Source organism: Strigops habroptila, chromosome 14 (genome assembly GCF_004027225.2).
Source record: "Strigops habroptila isolate Jane chromosome 14, bStrHab1.2.pri, whole genome shotgun sequence".
In the NCBI taxonomy this organism is placed as follows: domain Eukaryota; kingdom Metazoa; phylum Chordata; class Aves; order Psittaciformes; family Psittacidae; genus Strigops; species Strigops habroptila.
Genome location: NC_044290.2, coordinates 2,745,654 through 2,762,567, shown reverse-complemented (window position 1 = coordinate 2,762,567; position 16,914 = coordinate 2,745,654). Strand labels below are relative to the sequence as shown.

The following is a 16,914-nucleotide window of genomic DNA, read 5'->3' as shown; positions in this document are numbered from 1 at the left end:
GATTGTGGTTATCTTATCTTATACAAGCGGTGTCTGGTAGCTGTTCGCATAAGCGATTTCACATCTTTTGTTGCCTAACCTTTACATTGAGCTTAACATAAATCTTAATAAACAATATCCTAGTCCATAGTTTCTCACAGCAGGGATACATGGGGAATCAGCCCTGCGTGGGTGAGGGGGGGCAGGAATGGGGGAGCCGATCCTGGTGGATGGTTTGTGGGGTGGGGGACCAGGATCAGGCTGATCCTGGGAGATGATGTGGGGATGACCCGGGGGGGCTCAGCCGTGGGGTGACTGAGGTGGGCAGGCATGGGAGGTGAGCGGCAGAGAGGGGGCAGGGCTGGGGAGGGGTGTCAGCCCCGGCGGTGGGTGAGGGGGGCAAGGGCGGGAGGGCCCGATCCGGGGGGATGTGTGCGGACCCTGCGCCACCCGCGCTTCCCGGCGGGACCGACCGCCGCATCCCCGCTCCTCCGCTATCCCATCGGCCCCCGCGCCGGCCGCGCTAGCCATGGCCTCTCCTGGCCCGGCCCATGATGCAGCGCGGCGGCGGCGTTGGCGCGGGCACAAGATGGCGGCGGAGCGGCAGGGCTCCCGCGGCGGCGGCGCGGAGGAGAACAAGGAGAACGAGCGGCCGGCGGGGCCGCAGGCCGGGGGCCTCGGCGACAGCCTGGGCCTGGAGAGCATCCTGTGCCGCGGCCGGGGCGGGGCGGGGCGTGGGGGGCGCGGCGGGCCCGGCCCCGTGCGCGGCGGGGCGACGTGGCGGCCGCTGTGTGGAGCGCGGGGGCTCGCAGGCCGCGGGCGGTCACGGCCGGTGCCGCTTCCCCGCGGGACGGCCCCGGGTGGGCGGCGGAGGTTCCTGGCCCCTGTGCGGGGCCCAGGCGTGCAGGGGTACGAGGGAGTCAGGTTCGCGTCTCGGAGCTGTGGGTTCGGTACCTTTGCAGCTTCTCCTTCCGAAGGCGTGACGGCCTTCAGAGCTGAGCTCTGCGCCTGCGGGTGGAGAGAAGAGCTGGTGATAGTAGTGCTTGGGGTGGGCAATAGTGCGTAAAATCTTAACAGATAACGCTGAGGTGGGAAACCAGCTCCTCCACGTGCAGCACCTCTCAAGTCCGATGTGGCACATGGAGCTCGTGGTGTTCCTGTGCATGAAACTCTCTTGAAACTAGTCCAGGTGCAGGCCTCTGGTAGAGCTGAGTTTCTCTTTGCGTGAGAGGGAAACCCACGTTTGGTTAAGGTTGGAGTTTCCATTTAGCGCAGGGCAGGTGGTGTAAAGTCAGTAACTGTTGAGTAAGGTGCAGCTATAAGTAATTGCCCTAGTAACGTTGGGAATACCTCAGTTAATGATAAGGTAAATAATACAAGGGGTATGAACTCAGTGGGTAACTGCACAGGATAAAATATAGGCTGAGAAAAATCCCAGGTAGACAGCAAAGACAAGGAATGCTGTGGAGACATCGTGGTTTGACTTGTTTGTCCTACAAATACAAACTAAGTAATAACTTGATGCAGGGTTTTAATACTTCAGCTAAAGAGACTTTCTTTTAGGTGTAATTCTGAGAAAACACTTTGATACACATCTGCCATTTTAACCTTTAGAAGTCTGGTAGTTTCTTTTTCTCCAGGTGTAGTAACTTGCTTTTGATGGGCCATTGTATAGTCTGGCTTTGGTTTTGTGGAGTTCTTTTTGAAGCTTAAAAGGGAATTTTGTGATACAGATACATCAAGCACAGAGATTTCTTGTTTGTGGTGGAGATTTTAGTTCACGAAACAATCTGCTTTGTAAACTGAGTAACAGCAGCAGATTAACTAGAACACAGCATGATTTTCTGTGGTAGTGTAAGAACCACAGATGTGTGAAGGGGCTGATGGTGAGAATCATAGTTTTAGTGAATAAAGTAAGTGCGGGATGCACAGAAGTAAGCAAATATGCTAAAGAATGAAGAGAGTGGATGAAATCATGGAGTCACAGGCCAGTGCATTCTGTCATGGAGTACTTCTTACAGGAATATGCAGTCAGACTGGAAATGTGTTGGAAAAATCCATAGAAAACAAGTTCCCCCAACAGCTCTTTGTTTGAGGTTCTCTGTATTCAGAAAGCAGTTTGTGGGAGCTGTGTCAGGAGGCAGCAGTGATCCTGTTTTTCCTGAGAAATGGGATGTTTAAGGGCAGGAAAGCTGCTCTCTCAGCTTTGCCAACCAAACTATCACAGGTGTGACTGGAGGGGGTGTAGTGCAGGGTAGGGGGTTACGTTGACCTGGATGTGTCTGTTGGCAGAGCTTATTGTGCTGAAAGCAGCTCTGGAAACAGCAGGACTCTGGTGGTTGTCTGTGAGAGGAGCTGCTTGTGGTGTCTCTTAGTCCTGGCCTTGGTGACAGTCATAAAGCTCTGAAGTAGGCAGTGGAGCCATGAGGTCTTCTGGGACCATCAGTTGTCTCAACTCAGCTTTTTTAGGAGGTTTTTGGGTGCCCCTCTGCTCCTCTAGAGTTCCCTTCCTTTGTGTTTGGGGTGGAATGAAGAGCTGGTAGCAGACTGTGCTGTCAATCTGCCTTAACACAAGTCCCAGTCCTGCAGATCGTGAAGGAGTCTCAGCAGCAGCACGGTTTACGACATGGAGACTTCCAGAGGTACAGGTAGGTAAAGAGTGTGGGTGGCTTGGAGCTACCAGTGGGACTTGGCTTGCTTCATTTAGAATGTAGCAGGCCACAAAAATGATCCACCACATAAATACCCTTCACAGGCTGCTTCATGTGAAGTAGCATGTTTGATTTTACATGAGATGTTCTGTGCTGTGACCGTTTCACGTAGGAGGTTACAGACTGGCTCTTACTTTTCAATTGCTTTTAAAAGCTTGTTTCTTAACAGCTCACTCATAACCACTGCAGTCTTCCAGAAGTGTGTGTTCAATAAACATACATAAAGCAAATAGGCAGTAAGGAGAACATCATTCTGATTTTTGTAAGATCAGGAATTATTACATGTCTTACCTTTGTTGTGTTCTATTCTGAGAGGGCTGACGAGAAACCTGGAGAGGGGCTTTGGACAAGGGCCTGTAGGGACAGGACAAGGGGAATGGCTTTAACCTGCCAGAGGGGAGATTGAGATGAGCTCTGAGGCAGAAGCTCTTCCCTGTGAGGGTGCTGAGGCGCTGGCGCAGACTTTTCCCAGAGAAGCTGTGGCTGCCCCATCCCTGGCAGTGTTCAAGGCCAGGTTGGACACAGGGGCTTGGAGCAACCTGCTCTAGTGGAAGGTGTCCCTGCCCGTGGCAGGGGGTTGGAACTGGATGAGCTTTAAGGTCCCTTCCAACCCAAACCAGGCTGGGATTCTATTAACCACTGGTTTACAGGTAGTTTCTGAACTACTTCTTACTGTATGTCATATGGAGTTCTTAGTTGTTAAAATGTTGCCTGTCACAGCCTTTAGTCCTTTTTTTTTCCCAGTTGGAGAGAGCATTAAACAGAAACCGCGTTGTCCTTTGGCCAAACTGACTTGGTTGCCTTTTCTTTAGGGGTTACTGCTCCCGTAGGCTGAGGCGGCTCCGGAAAACTCTCAACTTCAAGATGGGAAACAGGCACAAGTTCACTGGGAAGAAAGTAACTGAAGAGATTCTCTCAGACAACAGGTACAGGCTGGATGGAATTGAGCCCTCATTGCATCAGTGAACAGTTTCTTTTCAGTAATTCCTTTTCATGTGGGTATGGTGGAAAACTGTTCTCTACAGTGTACTCAGAAAGGTTTCTTTTCAGAGATGGCTGTTGTTGATATTAATAAAGATGAAAGTTCAGGCTGCAGTGTGGGGGGGAGAGGCACTGCTGGGATCCTGCTTCATCATGTGAACAAGTGGGAGAAGAGGGAGCAGCAGCAGCCAGTTCCTTCTCATCCCTCGTAGTTGCTAAAATGGGTTATTTTCATAATCAGTAAATCACTTTGATACAGCAGAAGAAATGCTGCTTCAGATGTGTTGCAGGGTGGCCATGTGGATGCTGAGAACATAAACGGGGCAGCCAGTGAGGGTGTGGTTGGAGACATCATCCCCTTTGAATAGAAATAGTGCAAGTTTTACTTTAGATTTTCCAAATCTGGCAAAATGCTTCTCTGAGAAAATATGTGGGGAGCAGACAGGATCTTGGGCTCATTTCCCACCTTTTAGAAGCACTTGAAATGTCTGTTTTACCTTTTCCTGTAGGGAAGAGAGAGCAGGATGCTGTCTTCACCTGTGTTGTTAAGAAGCCAGATGCATTATAGCGTTAGCTAGGGGGAGAGCAAGTGTGTTTACACATACTGAACCAGTTTGAAGAGCAACCTAAAATCATCAATCCTTTAGTAATGTCTGTGGTGCTACAGAATCACATCAAATTCTCTTCCTCAGTTGGGTAATTACATTTCTGCAGGGAGAAATAGAGTAGAAACTAGTGAGGAATAACAGAACTTTGTGTGCTTAGGATGCTAAGACATAAAAACATCTACCTTTTATTAACCAAGCTGAACTTTTTCTACCAAACTTTGCAGATGTGATGCAGTGATACCCGTTTCAACGGCATTATTTTGTCATTCAACTTCCTCTGCAGGTATTTGCTGTTGATCCTGATGGATGCAGAGAGAGCCTGGAGTTATGCCATGCAGCTGAAACAGGAAGCAAACACGGAGCCCCGCAAGCGGTTCCACTTGCTGTCTCGCCTGCGCAAAGCTGTGAAACACGCTGAGGAGCTGGAGAGGCTCTGTGAAAGTAACCGAGTGGATGCCAAGACAAAGCTGGAAGCGCAGGTAACCACTGATCCTTGCATCTTCTTTCACAGCAAAAGCTGAACAAGAACCCTTTGGATTTTGGGTGAAGAGATTATGCCCATGGCAGGGGGGTTGGAAATAAATGATCTTAAGGTCTTTTCCGTCCGTAACCATTCTGTGATTCTCATCTAGCAGTAGGTAGTCCAGATTGACTCATTCTCAAACTGGGTAATGTCTCCCTTTGAATAGCTTGGACTTATGTTAATGAAGCTGCTGGAATTGCAGAAATAACCAGTGGCACCAGCCAGGATGAGGACCTGGTGTTTATAAGTTCATTATATCAAATGATTGTCCTTGCTTTGAAGCTTTTAAAAGTAAAAAGAATTGAGAGAGGCTTAAGATGGTGCAACACAGCCTAAGAAACTATGCTTATTTATTGAGTGATTTATTCGTTAAACGCCTTAAAGTAGCCACCTAGGACACAAGACTTGTGGCTTCAGTTCCTGGCACACAGGAAGCACAAAACCCCAAAAGTTCTTTGATATCAGTGTGCCATGGTAGTTGCCTGGCAAGCCAGAAGCATCTTTGCTTTCATCTCCTTAGAAATGTAGCAGTGTCAGTTAAAAGAAAGGAAGGTGGGTAGGTGGTAACCCATAATCCAGATCTGTTGTGTTCTGTGGGAAGACCAGATGAAAAGGACAGGCCTTAGTCACTGACTGTAGGCATCGCAGCAGCCCTCATACTCCAGGTTGTACAAACTAGGCTGTCAGTCTGGGGGAGGTTAACTTGTCCTTGTGCTGTCTGCAGGCATACATGGCTTACCTCACAGGGATGCTTCGTTTTGAACACCAGGAGTGGAAGGCAGCAATGGAGGCTTTCAACAAATGCAAGTGAGTTCCTCCCACTTCACCAACTTCATTTAGTAAATAGTATTGGACCAGTCTCCTAAGTTTATGTACTGTACGTACAGCAACTCTGCGAGTTGCTTGCACATAACAGCGAGGTACTACTAAAGAAATAGCATCCTCCAGAGTAGAGACATAAACTCTTCCCTTAAGATAGCATCTCACAAATGACACATTCTGCAGTGTTAATATTTATCCTCTGCTGTAGGACCATATATGAGAAACTGGCCAATGCTTTCACAGAGGAGCAAGCTGTGCTGTACAACCAGCGTGTGGAGGAGATCTCGCCAAACATTCGCTACTGTGCCTATAACATTGGTAAGGAAAGGGGGTACCTCATCTCCAACACAGAGCAGGGCTTGTTCATGGGAAAGGAATAGTGACTTGGTAGTTGAATACCAATCTAAATGACAGTGCAGTGAGTCCATAATATTTTGGGCAGATTCTGCACACATTCTGGGTCAGTTCAGCAGTGGAGAAATGTACTTATTTTGCAGCATGTGGTTTTGTGTAAAAGGACAAAACACCAGTTTGCAGGAGTTTGCTTATAAAGTCAGAATGAAATTGCAAATTTATCCCCTTTGTCCCCAGATTGCCAGTATAAAATCTATTGAGCATTTCTATATTAAAACAATTGGTGAACTCAGATGTTGGTTTGTTAATTCTCTCAGGTGACCAGTCTGCCATGAATGAGTTAATGCAGATGAGACTGAGGTCTGGTGGCACAGAAGGCCTTCTTGCCGAAAAACTGGAGGTAACTTATTTGCATGCTTCAAGTTGAAACATTATCACTCTGTTGAGTGTAAGTATTGCTGCAGCACGTCATTCAAGAGCCAAAACACATGAGAGGAGAGCAAGCAAAGCCTGGGCTTTATGGGAAACCACACTTTTTCCTTGGAGCAACCTGCTCTAGTGGAAGGTGTCCCTGCCCATGGCAGGGGGTTGGAACCAAATGATCTTCAAGGTCTCTTCCAACCCAAACCATTCTAGGACTTATTCTATAATTTCAAAATAGTCAAGTGTAGTATGAATTTGAGAGGTTGGATTTTCGATACCTTAAACTTCAAGCTCCTAAATTCAGTTCATTCTGTACAGGCGCTGATTACCCAGACTCGAGCAAAGCAAGCAGCCACGATGAGTGAGGTGGAGTGGAGAGGAAGAACTGTCCCAGTGAAGATAGACAAAGTGAGGATCTTCTTGCTGGGGCTGGCTGACAACGAAGCAGCAATTGCTCAGGTAACCCAGAAGCCATCTCCAGTGCTGGTGTTCTGACCATCCTCTTTCTTTCAGTGTGCAAGATAATACATGATACCTGGACTTAAAGCTTTCCAGTAATCTTTCCTCAAACTTGGGGTTGGAGGCTAGAAGTGGGAATATTGACTGTAACTCAAAGCTGAAGTCTCAGTTGGGAATAGCACCCACAATCTACTAGTAGTAGTAGTCTGAGAGATCTGTTTTGAGCATTACTGCTCTTCTGAACACTGTGCTGCCTGGAAGTGCTGCCTTGCAAGTGATAACCATTATTGTTTGTAAGTCACTTGGATATGAAGGTTCCAGTTTTCAGAGTAACTGGGTTTGGAGTTACTGTTCTAATTTCTCTAGGTGTCTCGCTGAAATGCTCCAACTTCAGAGGACTCAGGAGTTGTGTATGGATCATGGTTTTTCAGCACCAAAAGCAATTTGCCAGGTGAAGCAGGTGCTGTGAGATTTACAGCATTCTCTTCTTGACTTACACAAATCCTTCAAAGCAAGAAGAGGGTTACTGAGTGTCAGGATGTGAATCATCCTCAAATGTAACAGCTCTGGAGCACTTGCAGTGGCACATACTATGTGTGTCTTCAGTATTGCAGCCAAATTTTCTACATGGGGCTTTTTACCTTGGAAATGGTGCCCTGACGATGATTTTTGCTTTCCTAGTGGCTGCATACAGGTAATGAATGGATCTTTGGTAACAATTGTTACCACTAAAAATGGGCTTTTTTCAGCATCAAAACCCATTTATAACCAGGAGAATGATGACAATAAAGAGAAATTTAATAGTAGAATGAAAGCCCTGCAGAGGAATAAGGCCAGTGGCCAAGAGCCAGAGACAGCGTTGGGAGGATGGTGTGAGTAGGATAAACTGGTTATGGCTGAGGAGGAAACATTGATGTTGACCACTCTTGTCCCAGTGTTCTGAACTGGAAGGTGCTATGTTTGTATTTTTGGTAGGTAGTACATTGGCGTGACCAGCAGGTGGAAGTGCAGCTTAGACTTCAGTGTCCCCTGTTAAATTTCCATCCTGCCAGGCTAGCAGTTGGAACTTTTCAGTTTAGCTGCCCTCTTTGTTCCATAAAGCTGTGGCAGAACAGTGATCTGAATTTGTTTTCTTCTTGCTTTGTGTTCTTTGGAGGCTCTGATTAAACACAGGAGTTCTGTGGAACCAGATCACATGCAGCAATGGTGAGAGCTGGGCAGGCAGCAGCAGTATTTACATTCCTAGAGGGATAAAACTTGGCTTTTTGAAAGCAGTGGTGTCAGCTGTGATGGGCAGCCCAGCCGTAGCTAAATGCACTGTGGTTCCTGGGATCCTTGGCACCTTCTGCTGGTCTTCACTAAGTCGAAACCTTAACATAACAGCAGCGCTGCTCAGGGTTTGATTAGGAGCAAACACAAATGGGTGTTCTGGCTAAAAATGCAGATTCTCAGTGCAGTTATACCACTGCCTTCAGTGTATTGGTAACAGAAACAGAACAAATAAGCCAAACTGAAATATGAATCCACATTTAAAATTACTTATGTCAGCCCTTTTGTAGAATTGAGGGCATGACTTCCAGGGCCCATGGACTCCCCCAAGGAAGAAGGGAGAAAGCTAACGGGCAGAGTGATGGAAGTGTGCTCCTGTCTGGTATTGCCTCGAAGATTCTGTGGGCATCTCTCTGTTAACCAGGACTGTAGTAAAATGGGTCGTAGTAACATTCAGAAATGATCCACAAAGCCTTAGAACAAAGGAGAAGTTGGAAGTGAGCACCACTAGGCTTTGAACAGTGGGTTCAGTGAGATCAGTTCCCTTGACCCCTTTAAGAAGAACCTCTGCTGTTCTATCAGGACACTTGAATCACCAGCCCACAGCACTTGTATCTCAATTTTATGATCTGCTATCTCCCAAATCAGAACATAGGTGTATTTTTGCATAGAATCAGCTCAACCTTGGGAGTTTTTGCTTAGAAAGGAAAGCCTTTGTTTCACTGCATGGCCCAGCCCTTTCCCAGCCCTTTCCCTGTTTGTGTTTGACTGATGATCCAGCTCTGTTTTCATTTTTGTACAGCGCAATTGCTGTGCTGCTCTGGGTGAGGTTGAGAATGCTGTCAGACTCGTCCTTGCTTATTCGCAGGAGTCAGTCCCACCTTAAAACTGCCAGCAAATCTTGCCAAAAAAAAGCCTTCATCTCAGGTCAAGATACCTGAGGCTTTGTGAGGGAGTAAAATTAGCATTCCTTAATGGCTTCGAAAACCTGAGAAGAGGCAGAGACTGCAGAGCTCTGTGGAAGATAAACAAGTTAGTGTGGGTTTAGGCAGCTTTTTCTTCATTTGGACAATTGCAAATTGATTGCAACAAACTTTATCTTACACTGTTACATGATGTGGAAGTGATTTAACACAATGCAGATATGCTTTAATCCCTCCTTTGATTGCTTAAGGTTGAGGTTTGTTTCTGGGCAGTTTCCTCTTACTAAACTAAACCAGGGGAAGTTCAGGTTAGATATAAGGAAGAAGTTCTTTATGGTGAGGGTGGTGAGGCACTGGAATGGGTTGCCTGAAGAAGTGGTGAATGCCCCATCCCTGGCAGTGTTCAAGGCCAGGTGGGACAGAGTCTTGGGTGACATGGTCTAGTGTGAGGCGTCCCTGCCCATGGCAGGGGGTTGGAACTGGATGATGTTAAGGTCCTTTCCAACCCAAACCATTCTATGAATCAGTAAGAGCCTTGTGATCCCCATATGATTACCTTCTCAGCCACTTGGATGGAAGTGGAGTTTGGGTTCGGGTGCACTGTTTAATTATGTACATGATATACTAGTCCATTAGGCAGGGCTCAGGCTTCAACTTGTTTTTTAGAAGTTGTTTTCCAGTTTTGGCTATGGGGCAGAAGGCCAAAAGCAGCTTCATTTTTTGACAGAACTTGTGGTGACAGCAGAAAAGCTCTGGGTCACTCCTGCTATAAACCACAGGCTTACTTAAAAAAATGCTTCAAACAAGCAAATTACTGAGCATTACTAGAGTGGGAGTGTAGAAAAGATAATCATCTCCATGTTGTTACCACATGAGAGGTGAAATCAGCATAACAAGAGCAGTCTGCATTGGTAGTTTGCCAGTTCAGTAATGTTCAGCTGCTCTTGTGGTGCTGGGCCTTTCCCACAGTGCAGTCCAGCCCCAGCTGCTGCAGGGATGAGGTGATCAGAGCTGTGTGTGATGGGCCTTCAGAGCTGCTGAATTCTCAGCACTGACCATGTTCCCCACGATTTGCCCCCCTAGAACATACTGCAGACAGGTACAGATTGGGGTTCAAGCTGTCCATGGATCTTGAAGCCATAATTTGGGAGAAACTTTGTTTAATCTTAGTTAATTCTTGCATCATGGGATGCAAAATACAGTAATTTCTGATGGATGTTTTCTCTTTCCTTTGCTCTTAGGCAGAAAATGAAGAGACAAAGGAGCGTTTGTTTGAGTCTTTGCTCAGTGAGTGTAGAGATGCCATCCAGGCTGTCCGGGAAGAGCTGAAACCAGACCAGGTAAGCAGCAAACAGCAGCGGTTCTGCTTTCAAAACACAGCATTTCTTTGGGACTCATTTGTTACTGTTGAGCTTGCTTAACAGTAAAAGTGACTGAGATTCCTTGAAGAAAAAGACACAAAAGAGTCAATACCTTTGATTTTATTCTCTTCAGAACTGGAGAGAGTGAAAAGCAATGTGAAGCCCTTGTTCTTTTGTCTGGAAATCTGTTATAACTCCCTGGTTTACCCAACCCGTGAGTTGGTTCTCATGTTTTCAGTGAATTGTGCACTTGTTTGTCCCTAATTTCTGCAGAAGCAGCGGGAGCACTCTCTGGAAAATGATTCTGGGAAGGTGTCCAACATCCAGTACTTACACAGGTAATAGTCAAACACTGCTGCCTGTTCTAGTGTGAAGAAGCCATGGTTTTATGTCAAGGTTTTATTTCTGTTTGGTTTTGCTTTTATGGGTTTTTTTTGTTCTTGGCCTCTCAATCTCAATGGGTGGCTGTATGGATAAGGATCTGATTCATGCAGCGCTGAGAACATTTTACTTAAGGCTTTCATGTTGACCTTTCAGATGTTCGGGGTTTTTTTCCCTTACTAGTTTCAGCTTAGACTGGGGGGAGGAGTGTTTTCAGAACAAAGAGCAATGTCTGAGTAGTTCTGACACTCTGCTAATGGTATTTAATCTTTTATCTTTTAGTTATTTGACTTACATCAAGCTGTCAACAGCCATCAGGCGCAATGAGAGCATGGCAAAGTCTCTGCAGAAGGCCCTGCTGCAGCAGCAGCGGTCAGAAGAGGATGGCAAACGCACACCACGGCCTCAGGACCTGATCAGGCTTTATGATATCATTCTGCAGGTAACGCTGGGAAAGCAAATCTTAATTCTTCATATTAACTGGAGAACTTTGGTACAAGAAGTGGTTGTAGGAAGTAGAGCAGTGAACTGCCAATGAAGTCTGAAGAGCAGCTGAGTACCTACAGTGGAAGATGTTCAACATCTACATGAAACACAAAACCCCTCTTCTACCTGTGAGCAGAACATGCTCCTAGAATGGGTGCCCTTGGTTGTACACTCTAATGCAGTTTATAACTAGTTTTTCTAACTGTTTTATATAGCACCCTGGTAGCTGCCTTTGGTTTCTGCTGGCCAGAGAAAGTAGCAGCTACAACTACTGAAAATGTACTTGTTCTTCATAAGCAGTTTTTCAATTTCTCACATAAGTTTTCTCTGTGGGAGCCTGTGGCTGAGTGGGAAAGGGAAGTGCCTTATGAAGGAATTACTTCATGTGAAATCTGAGGAGTCTTTGTCCTAATTCCTGTTTGTGTCCGGAAATCTGTCCTGAGGGCAAACTTGCACAAGTTTCAGTGGGTGTCCTCAAGAGGTTAGAGTACTGACAATTAAAAACTGGAAACTATTTTCATGGGAGTGTACTGTTGACTTGTTGAAAGGGGCTACTTTCTCTTACTCCAGCAGATTCTAGAGGAAACCAGTGCCTGTGTGTGTTACTCTGACTTTCTTTTGCACAGAACCTTGTGGAACTGACACAGCTTCCTGGCCTAGAAGAGGACAAGAACTTCCAAAAAGAGATTGGATTGAAGACACTTGTGTACAAGGCTTACAGGTGACTGAGAAACCTGTAACCTTTCTTTAGCAGGCATTAACATCTTCAAAGGTTGATATTCTAAGGCTGTATGTACAGGACACTGATGCAGTTTCCTCAGCCCTGTTGTGAAATGAAAACTGGATGCTAAGGGGAAACTGGCCAGTGCTACTTAACAATATCCCCTGTTACCAACCACTTGAGTTGGCAGAAGGTGTGGGTAACAAACATGTCAAGGATCCACTCTTTATTGTTGCAGGTGTTTCTTCATTGCCCAGTCCTATGTCCTGGTGAAGAAATGGAGTGAAGCTCTTGTGTTGTATGAAAGAGTGCTGAAATATGCCCGTGAAGTTCAGTCAGGAGCTGGAGCTTACACAAACAGCTTGAAGGTAAGTTCCCCGTCCTGGGTGTAGGAGGGAGCTGAAGTTTATGAACAAGCTCTGTCCTGGTATTTATTGTCAGTTAAGTGCCAAGGCATTACAGTTCAAGACTGATCTTTAGGGAGAAGAGGAATACAAGTGTGACTTCTTGACTCATTATAGTAGAGACTTTCTATGAGGTGGAGAGGCAGGCTTTCTGACACAACTCCATAACCATTTCCCACTTCTTCCGTGCATTTTCTGTTACACAACTTTTGTAGTGCCTGAAGGGCTGTAGCTTTGCCTCTTCTGGGAAGGCTTATCAGCACCAGGACTTAATCTCTTAGTTCTTGCTTTATCAGATTTTACCTTTGTCCTAACTCTTAAACTGGTATATTTCAGGCGCTCTAATAATTGTCTTTAATGATCTAGGAGCTGCCTGATGTTCAGGATCTGATCACTCAAGTCAATGCAGAAAAGTACTCCTTGCAAGCATCAGCTATATTGGGTGAGTTGCACAATTATACTGGAGCTTGAACATCTCTTCCTCTTATTTAATTTCTGAAGTTCCAAATGTTTTTCCACTTCACTCTGATCTATGTAGAAAATGTTTTTTTACCCTCCCACTTGTAGTGGTTCTAGCATTGTGTAGTGCAGCTAGACAGGCAGTGACCAGACATTTGGCATCTTGCTCCCTGTCCAGAGATGTGAAAACACTTCTTGAGGATGTGCACCTGATTTGGCAACCTCAGAATACTCTGTTTAGTGTTTCATTTTTAGGCTACAAACAAGGCCGGGTTGGATGGGGCATGGAGCAACCTGCTCTAGTGGAAGGTGTCCCTGCCCGTGGCAGGGGGTTGGAACTGGAGGAGCTTTAAGGTCCCTTCCAACCCAAACCAGTTTGGAATGCTATGAAGTTGGCCTTACTCATCCCAGTTCTGCCCAGCTGGGAGAGCAGTGATGTTCTGTGCCAGTGCTCACAAGGTTAACAGAACTCTGGGGAATGGGTGAACTGTAATTCTTGGGCTGTTGTTTCTGCTGTGCCTGCTGCTGGACAACCAAGATAAGTAATGGATTGTCCTGTCTTTTATTGCCTAAATGTTACTTTAACGGACCCCACTAGGGTCTTTACATCATCTGCTTTGTGCTTAACTCAAAGTCTGTGCTTTCAGGAACTTCTCACACCATGGGGAGGAGCAGCTCTCCATCACTGGAGAGCTAGGCTGGCTGTAGATCCTCTTAGTCTAAAAAGCAAGTTGGTTCTACTGAAAATGCTGTCTTGTGTATCCCAGAAAGCAAAGCTCATACTAAGCTTAGGGGACAGCTGGGACAGTCTTACTTTAAGCCAGGATCTACCCTGTTATTTTTACCACTTTTTCTTCAATCTTCCAGATGCAAATGATGCTCATGAGACTGAGTCACCATCACAGGTCAAGGATGGCAAGGTAAGAGCTGAGAGCTCAGGCAAATTCCAGTGGGGTCCTTAATGACCATCACTTAAACCTGTTACCTGAGTGTCTCTTAAAATTCGAGCAATTTCCTGCTGATGGGAGTTAGGTCATTGACAGTGTATTTAAAGGACTTTATTAGGCTTGTTTTCCTTCTGCAAGTCCTGAAGGTGGGTGACACAATGGGTTCCTTAGGTAGGCGCAAGGCAGCTGCTTGTAGCTTTTAGTGTGGCATCTTTTGGTTTTATTTAGCTTTACCCTGCACGTGGGAAGGTTTTCCAGAAATCCTGCAGTGGTGCTTTGACAGGGGTTTGAATCATTTTGAGGGGCCTAAAGGAACTTCAGCTTCTGTTGTCTCAGTATCTGCTTAACCCCCTTTGCTTGTTTGACCCTTGTCATCTTGGATTTGACATGTGTTTGATTTGTGTTTCTGCACTGGTCTCTTTCAGCCTCTCTCAGAACGGTTTGAGACTTTCTGTCTGGATCCTTCTCTTGTCAGCAAGCAAGTCAGCCTCGTGCACTTCCCTCCAGGCTTCCAGCCCATTCCATGCAAACCCTTGTTCTTTGACCTGGCCCTTAATCACGTTGCTTTCCCACCGCTGGAGGACAAGGTGGAGCAGAAGGCCAAGAGTGGCCTCACTGGATATATAAAGGGCATCTTTGGATTCAAAAGTTAACCAGGACCCCCTGAGGAACAGAGGTTTTATCCTGTATTGAAGGAAAAGCTCCAAGAGGTTCTAAGGACACAAATGTCTGCACCTGAAACCAACAAAGGGAAGTTTTACCATCTTCTTCCCTGTGTTCTGTGTCTATGTCTGTGCACTTACATTCTCTCCCAGTGTATTAAAGACAAAACAATCTCTTACATGTACACTATCAATAGCTGAAAATAATCTGAAGCACAGAGAAATTCCATCCTGCTTGGAGAAGCTGGAGCTTGCTTCGTGACTGGTCAGGGCCAGGACACATCTACTTACCATGGACCAGGGCATAGGTACAATTTGATTCCTCCCTCTGCCCCGTTATTTGACACTATAAATTGGTATTTTGGTCTAGAAATCTGGGCGTGATGGGGAACCAGAGGCAAAAGTAGGTGCAGAACTAAACCAGCAAGGTGAAGCTGCCTACAGGAAGGCTGTGAAACAGTAGACAAGGGGGATAACTTCTTTCTGGCTCCCAGAAGTCTCTGTATTGTTAAAAAAAAATCAAACAGAAATCACAAAATAGAGCTTCCTTATGGGTAAGGATGGCAAACACCTTCCCAGATGTTAATGGTTACCCCAGTTTTGGTGGAGTATAACCTAAATTTGTACTCCGGGCCAAAAGAATCCTCCTTTATTGGTACACGTTTTGTTAACCTCCCAAATACGGCATAGAACCTATTCCTGCAAGGCTTTTCCTGGGAAACCAGCTGATGGGTGGCTTTAGAAGTAGCTACTTGCTCTTCATGGGAACTTGGGTCTCTCAATGTTTGTTTTGTCTCTGATCTAAACCTTGCCCGAAAACAAGAAGGTCTTTTTCTGGAGTCCATTTGTTGCTTTTTCCCCTCATCCTCAGGCAGTAAATACACCTGAAATGAGGAATTAGCAACAAGAGACCAGAAGGTTCTTGAGTGATGGATCTTCTCTGTCGTGCCACACAGCTTTTTTTATAAAGCACCCGGGTGCTCTGGTGAAAGGCACTTTCAAAATGGGTAATTTCATAATTGTGATCATTTAAACAGGAAAAAAACCCACAGCACATGGGCAGAACTGTTCCTGAATAAAGAATTTGGAAGTTTCCACCAGCAGTGGTTGGGTTTTCACTCGCTCTGTAGCTGGAAGGGGAAAGAGCAGTTTGTTGTAGCTGCCTCAACTCCTCTGCACCAGTTGTCTTTGTGTTCTTTCTCCATTTTAGGCACCAGAGTTCATAGGGGTGGAAACCAGAACTGTTCTAAATGATGGGATTGTTGTTGTCATGGGAATTTTCCATGCAAGGTGCATGTCAGATGAATGGGGGGAATGAACAATTCCCATTATTTTAGTCAATGTTTGCTGCTTTGTTCCAAGCTGAAGTGATTTGTGAGTTCTCAAAGTACAGAGCAGCTTTTAAAAGGACTCTGCTCAGAGGTGAGGGGAGGAGGAGGAACTTCCTGTTTGTGTTTATTTGGAAACAAAATGGAAATTTCTGGTATTGTAGCCAGTTCCATTTGCCTCTGGATGCTGGGGTGGGGGTTACAAGGGAGAGAGCATACAGCTGAAAGAAACTTCGAAGACTGTGTATTCATCAGATGCCAATGTCTAGAAAGCCCGGTTTTGAGTGGTAGATCTCTCTTCCCCATAAAGCCTGTTTCCTTCTAGACAAGGAAAGGTCATGGAGTAACCAGCAGAGCCTGAATCTGAGCTGCTCTCTCCTTTTCAGCTTTTCCATCACAGGATCACTTTGAGAGCTGTTCCCCTGTTTGGTTTGCAAACCAAACTCCTTTCTGCTTTTCTACCACAAATCTACATGGTGCCTAGATTGATTCCAGTGAAACTTGTACTGCAGCCACTTCCTAATGGGTGACTTACAGAAAGCTGAGAGCAGCTGCCCTCTGTGCCCAACGGCTTTTGACAGATCTAACGGATTAGCTGAGCACAGATAAGAAACCTTGAAACAATAAAGTTTTATTCGTGAGCTCTGAGGTGTGTAGTTGGTGTGCAGCGCTGGGAACACCAAGCACCCTTTGCCTCTGAAGCATCCAGAAGACCAAGGTCAAACCATCACCTGAGGCTACATAACCCCTGGAGAATGGCCACTTAGTTCAGGAGGAGGATCCTGTGCCTGAGGGCTTAGATAAGGACATCCACCACTCTGAGGTAACTTGGCTTATTTGGTTTGATGTGATGTTAATGGCAATTGAGTAGACTGGGGTTTGTGAGCGCTCGTGTGCCTTAAATAATGGGGAAGGCACTGGTGAGGCATCAGGAAAAGGTCTTAAAATGTGAAAAAGGGGAAAAATGATGTTATTGAGGTCACCTGAGTGGTGAAAACCAGACTCCCAAAGCCCTCTGTGGCGTTTAGCCCTGCAGTGGAGCAGGGAATGGCGAAGGTGAGGCTTGGACAACAGCAGTTGGAAGGGAACAATGCAGGGAAGTGGAGTGTCATG

General features: G+C 46.0%; 1 protein-coding gene across 1 annotated transcript; it reads left to right on the top strand.

Annotated features, from left to right (window-relative positions):
- Nucleotides 1–551: 551 nt before the first annotated feature.
- On the top strand, nucleotides 552–15,573 carry SRP68 (signal recognition particle 68). Its single transcript, XM_030506632.1, has 16 exons — nucleotides 552–680; nucleotides 2,561–2,627; nucleotides 3,503–3,616; nucleotides 4,563–4,758; nucleotides 5,527–5,609; nucleotides 5,833–5,942; nucleotides 6,296–6,378; nucleotides 6,720–6,860; nucleotides 10,294–10,392; nucleotides 10,687–10,751; nucleotides 11,077–11,236; nucleotides 11,907–12,001; nucleotides 12,240–12,369; nucleotides 12,772–12,847; nucleotides 13,732–13,784; nucleotides 14,237–15,573. The coding sequence occupies exons 1-16, from the start codon at nucleotides 569–571 to the stop codon at nucleotides 14,462–14,464; spliced, it is 1,812 nt and encodes a 603-aa protein (XP_030362492.1). The 5' UTR covers nucleotides 552–568; the 3' UTR covers nucleotides 14,465–15,573.
- The last annotated feature ends 1,341 nt before the right edge of the window (nucleotides 15,574–16,914 follow it).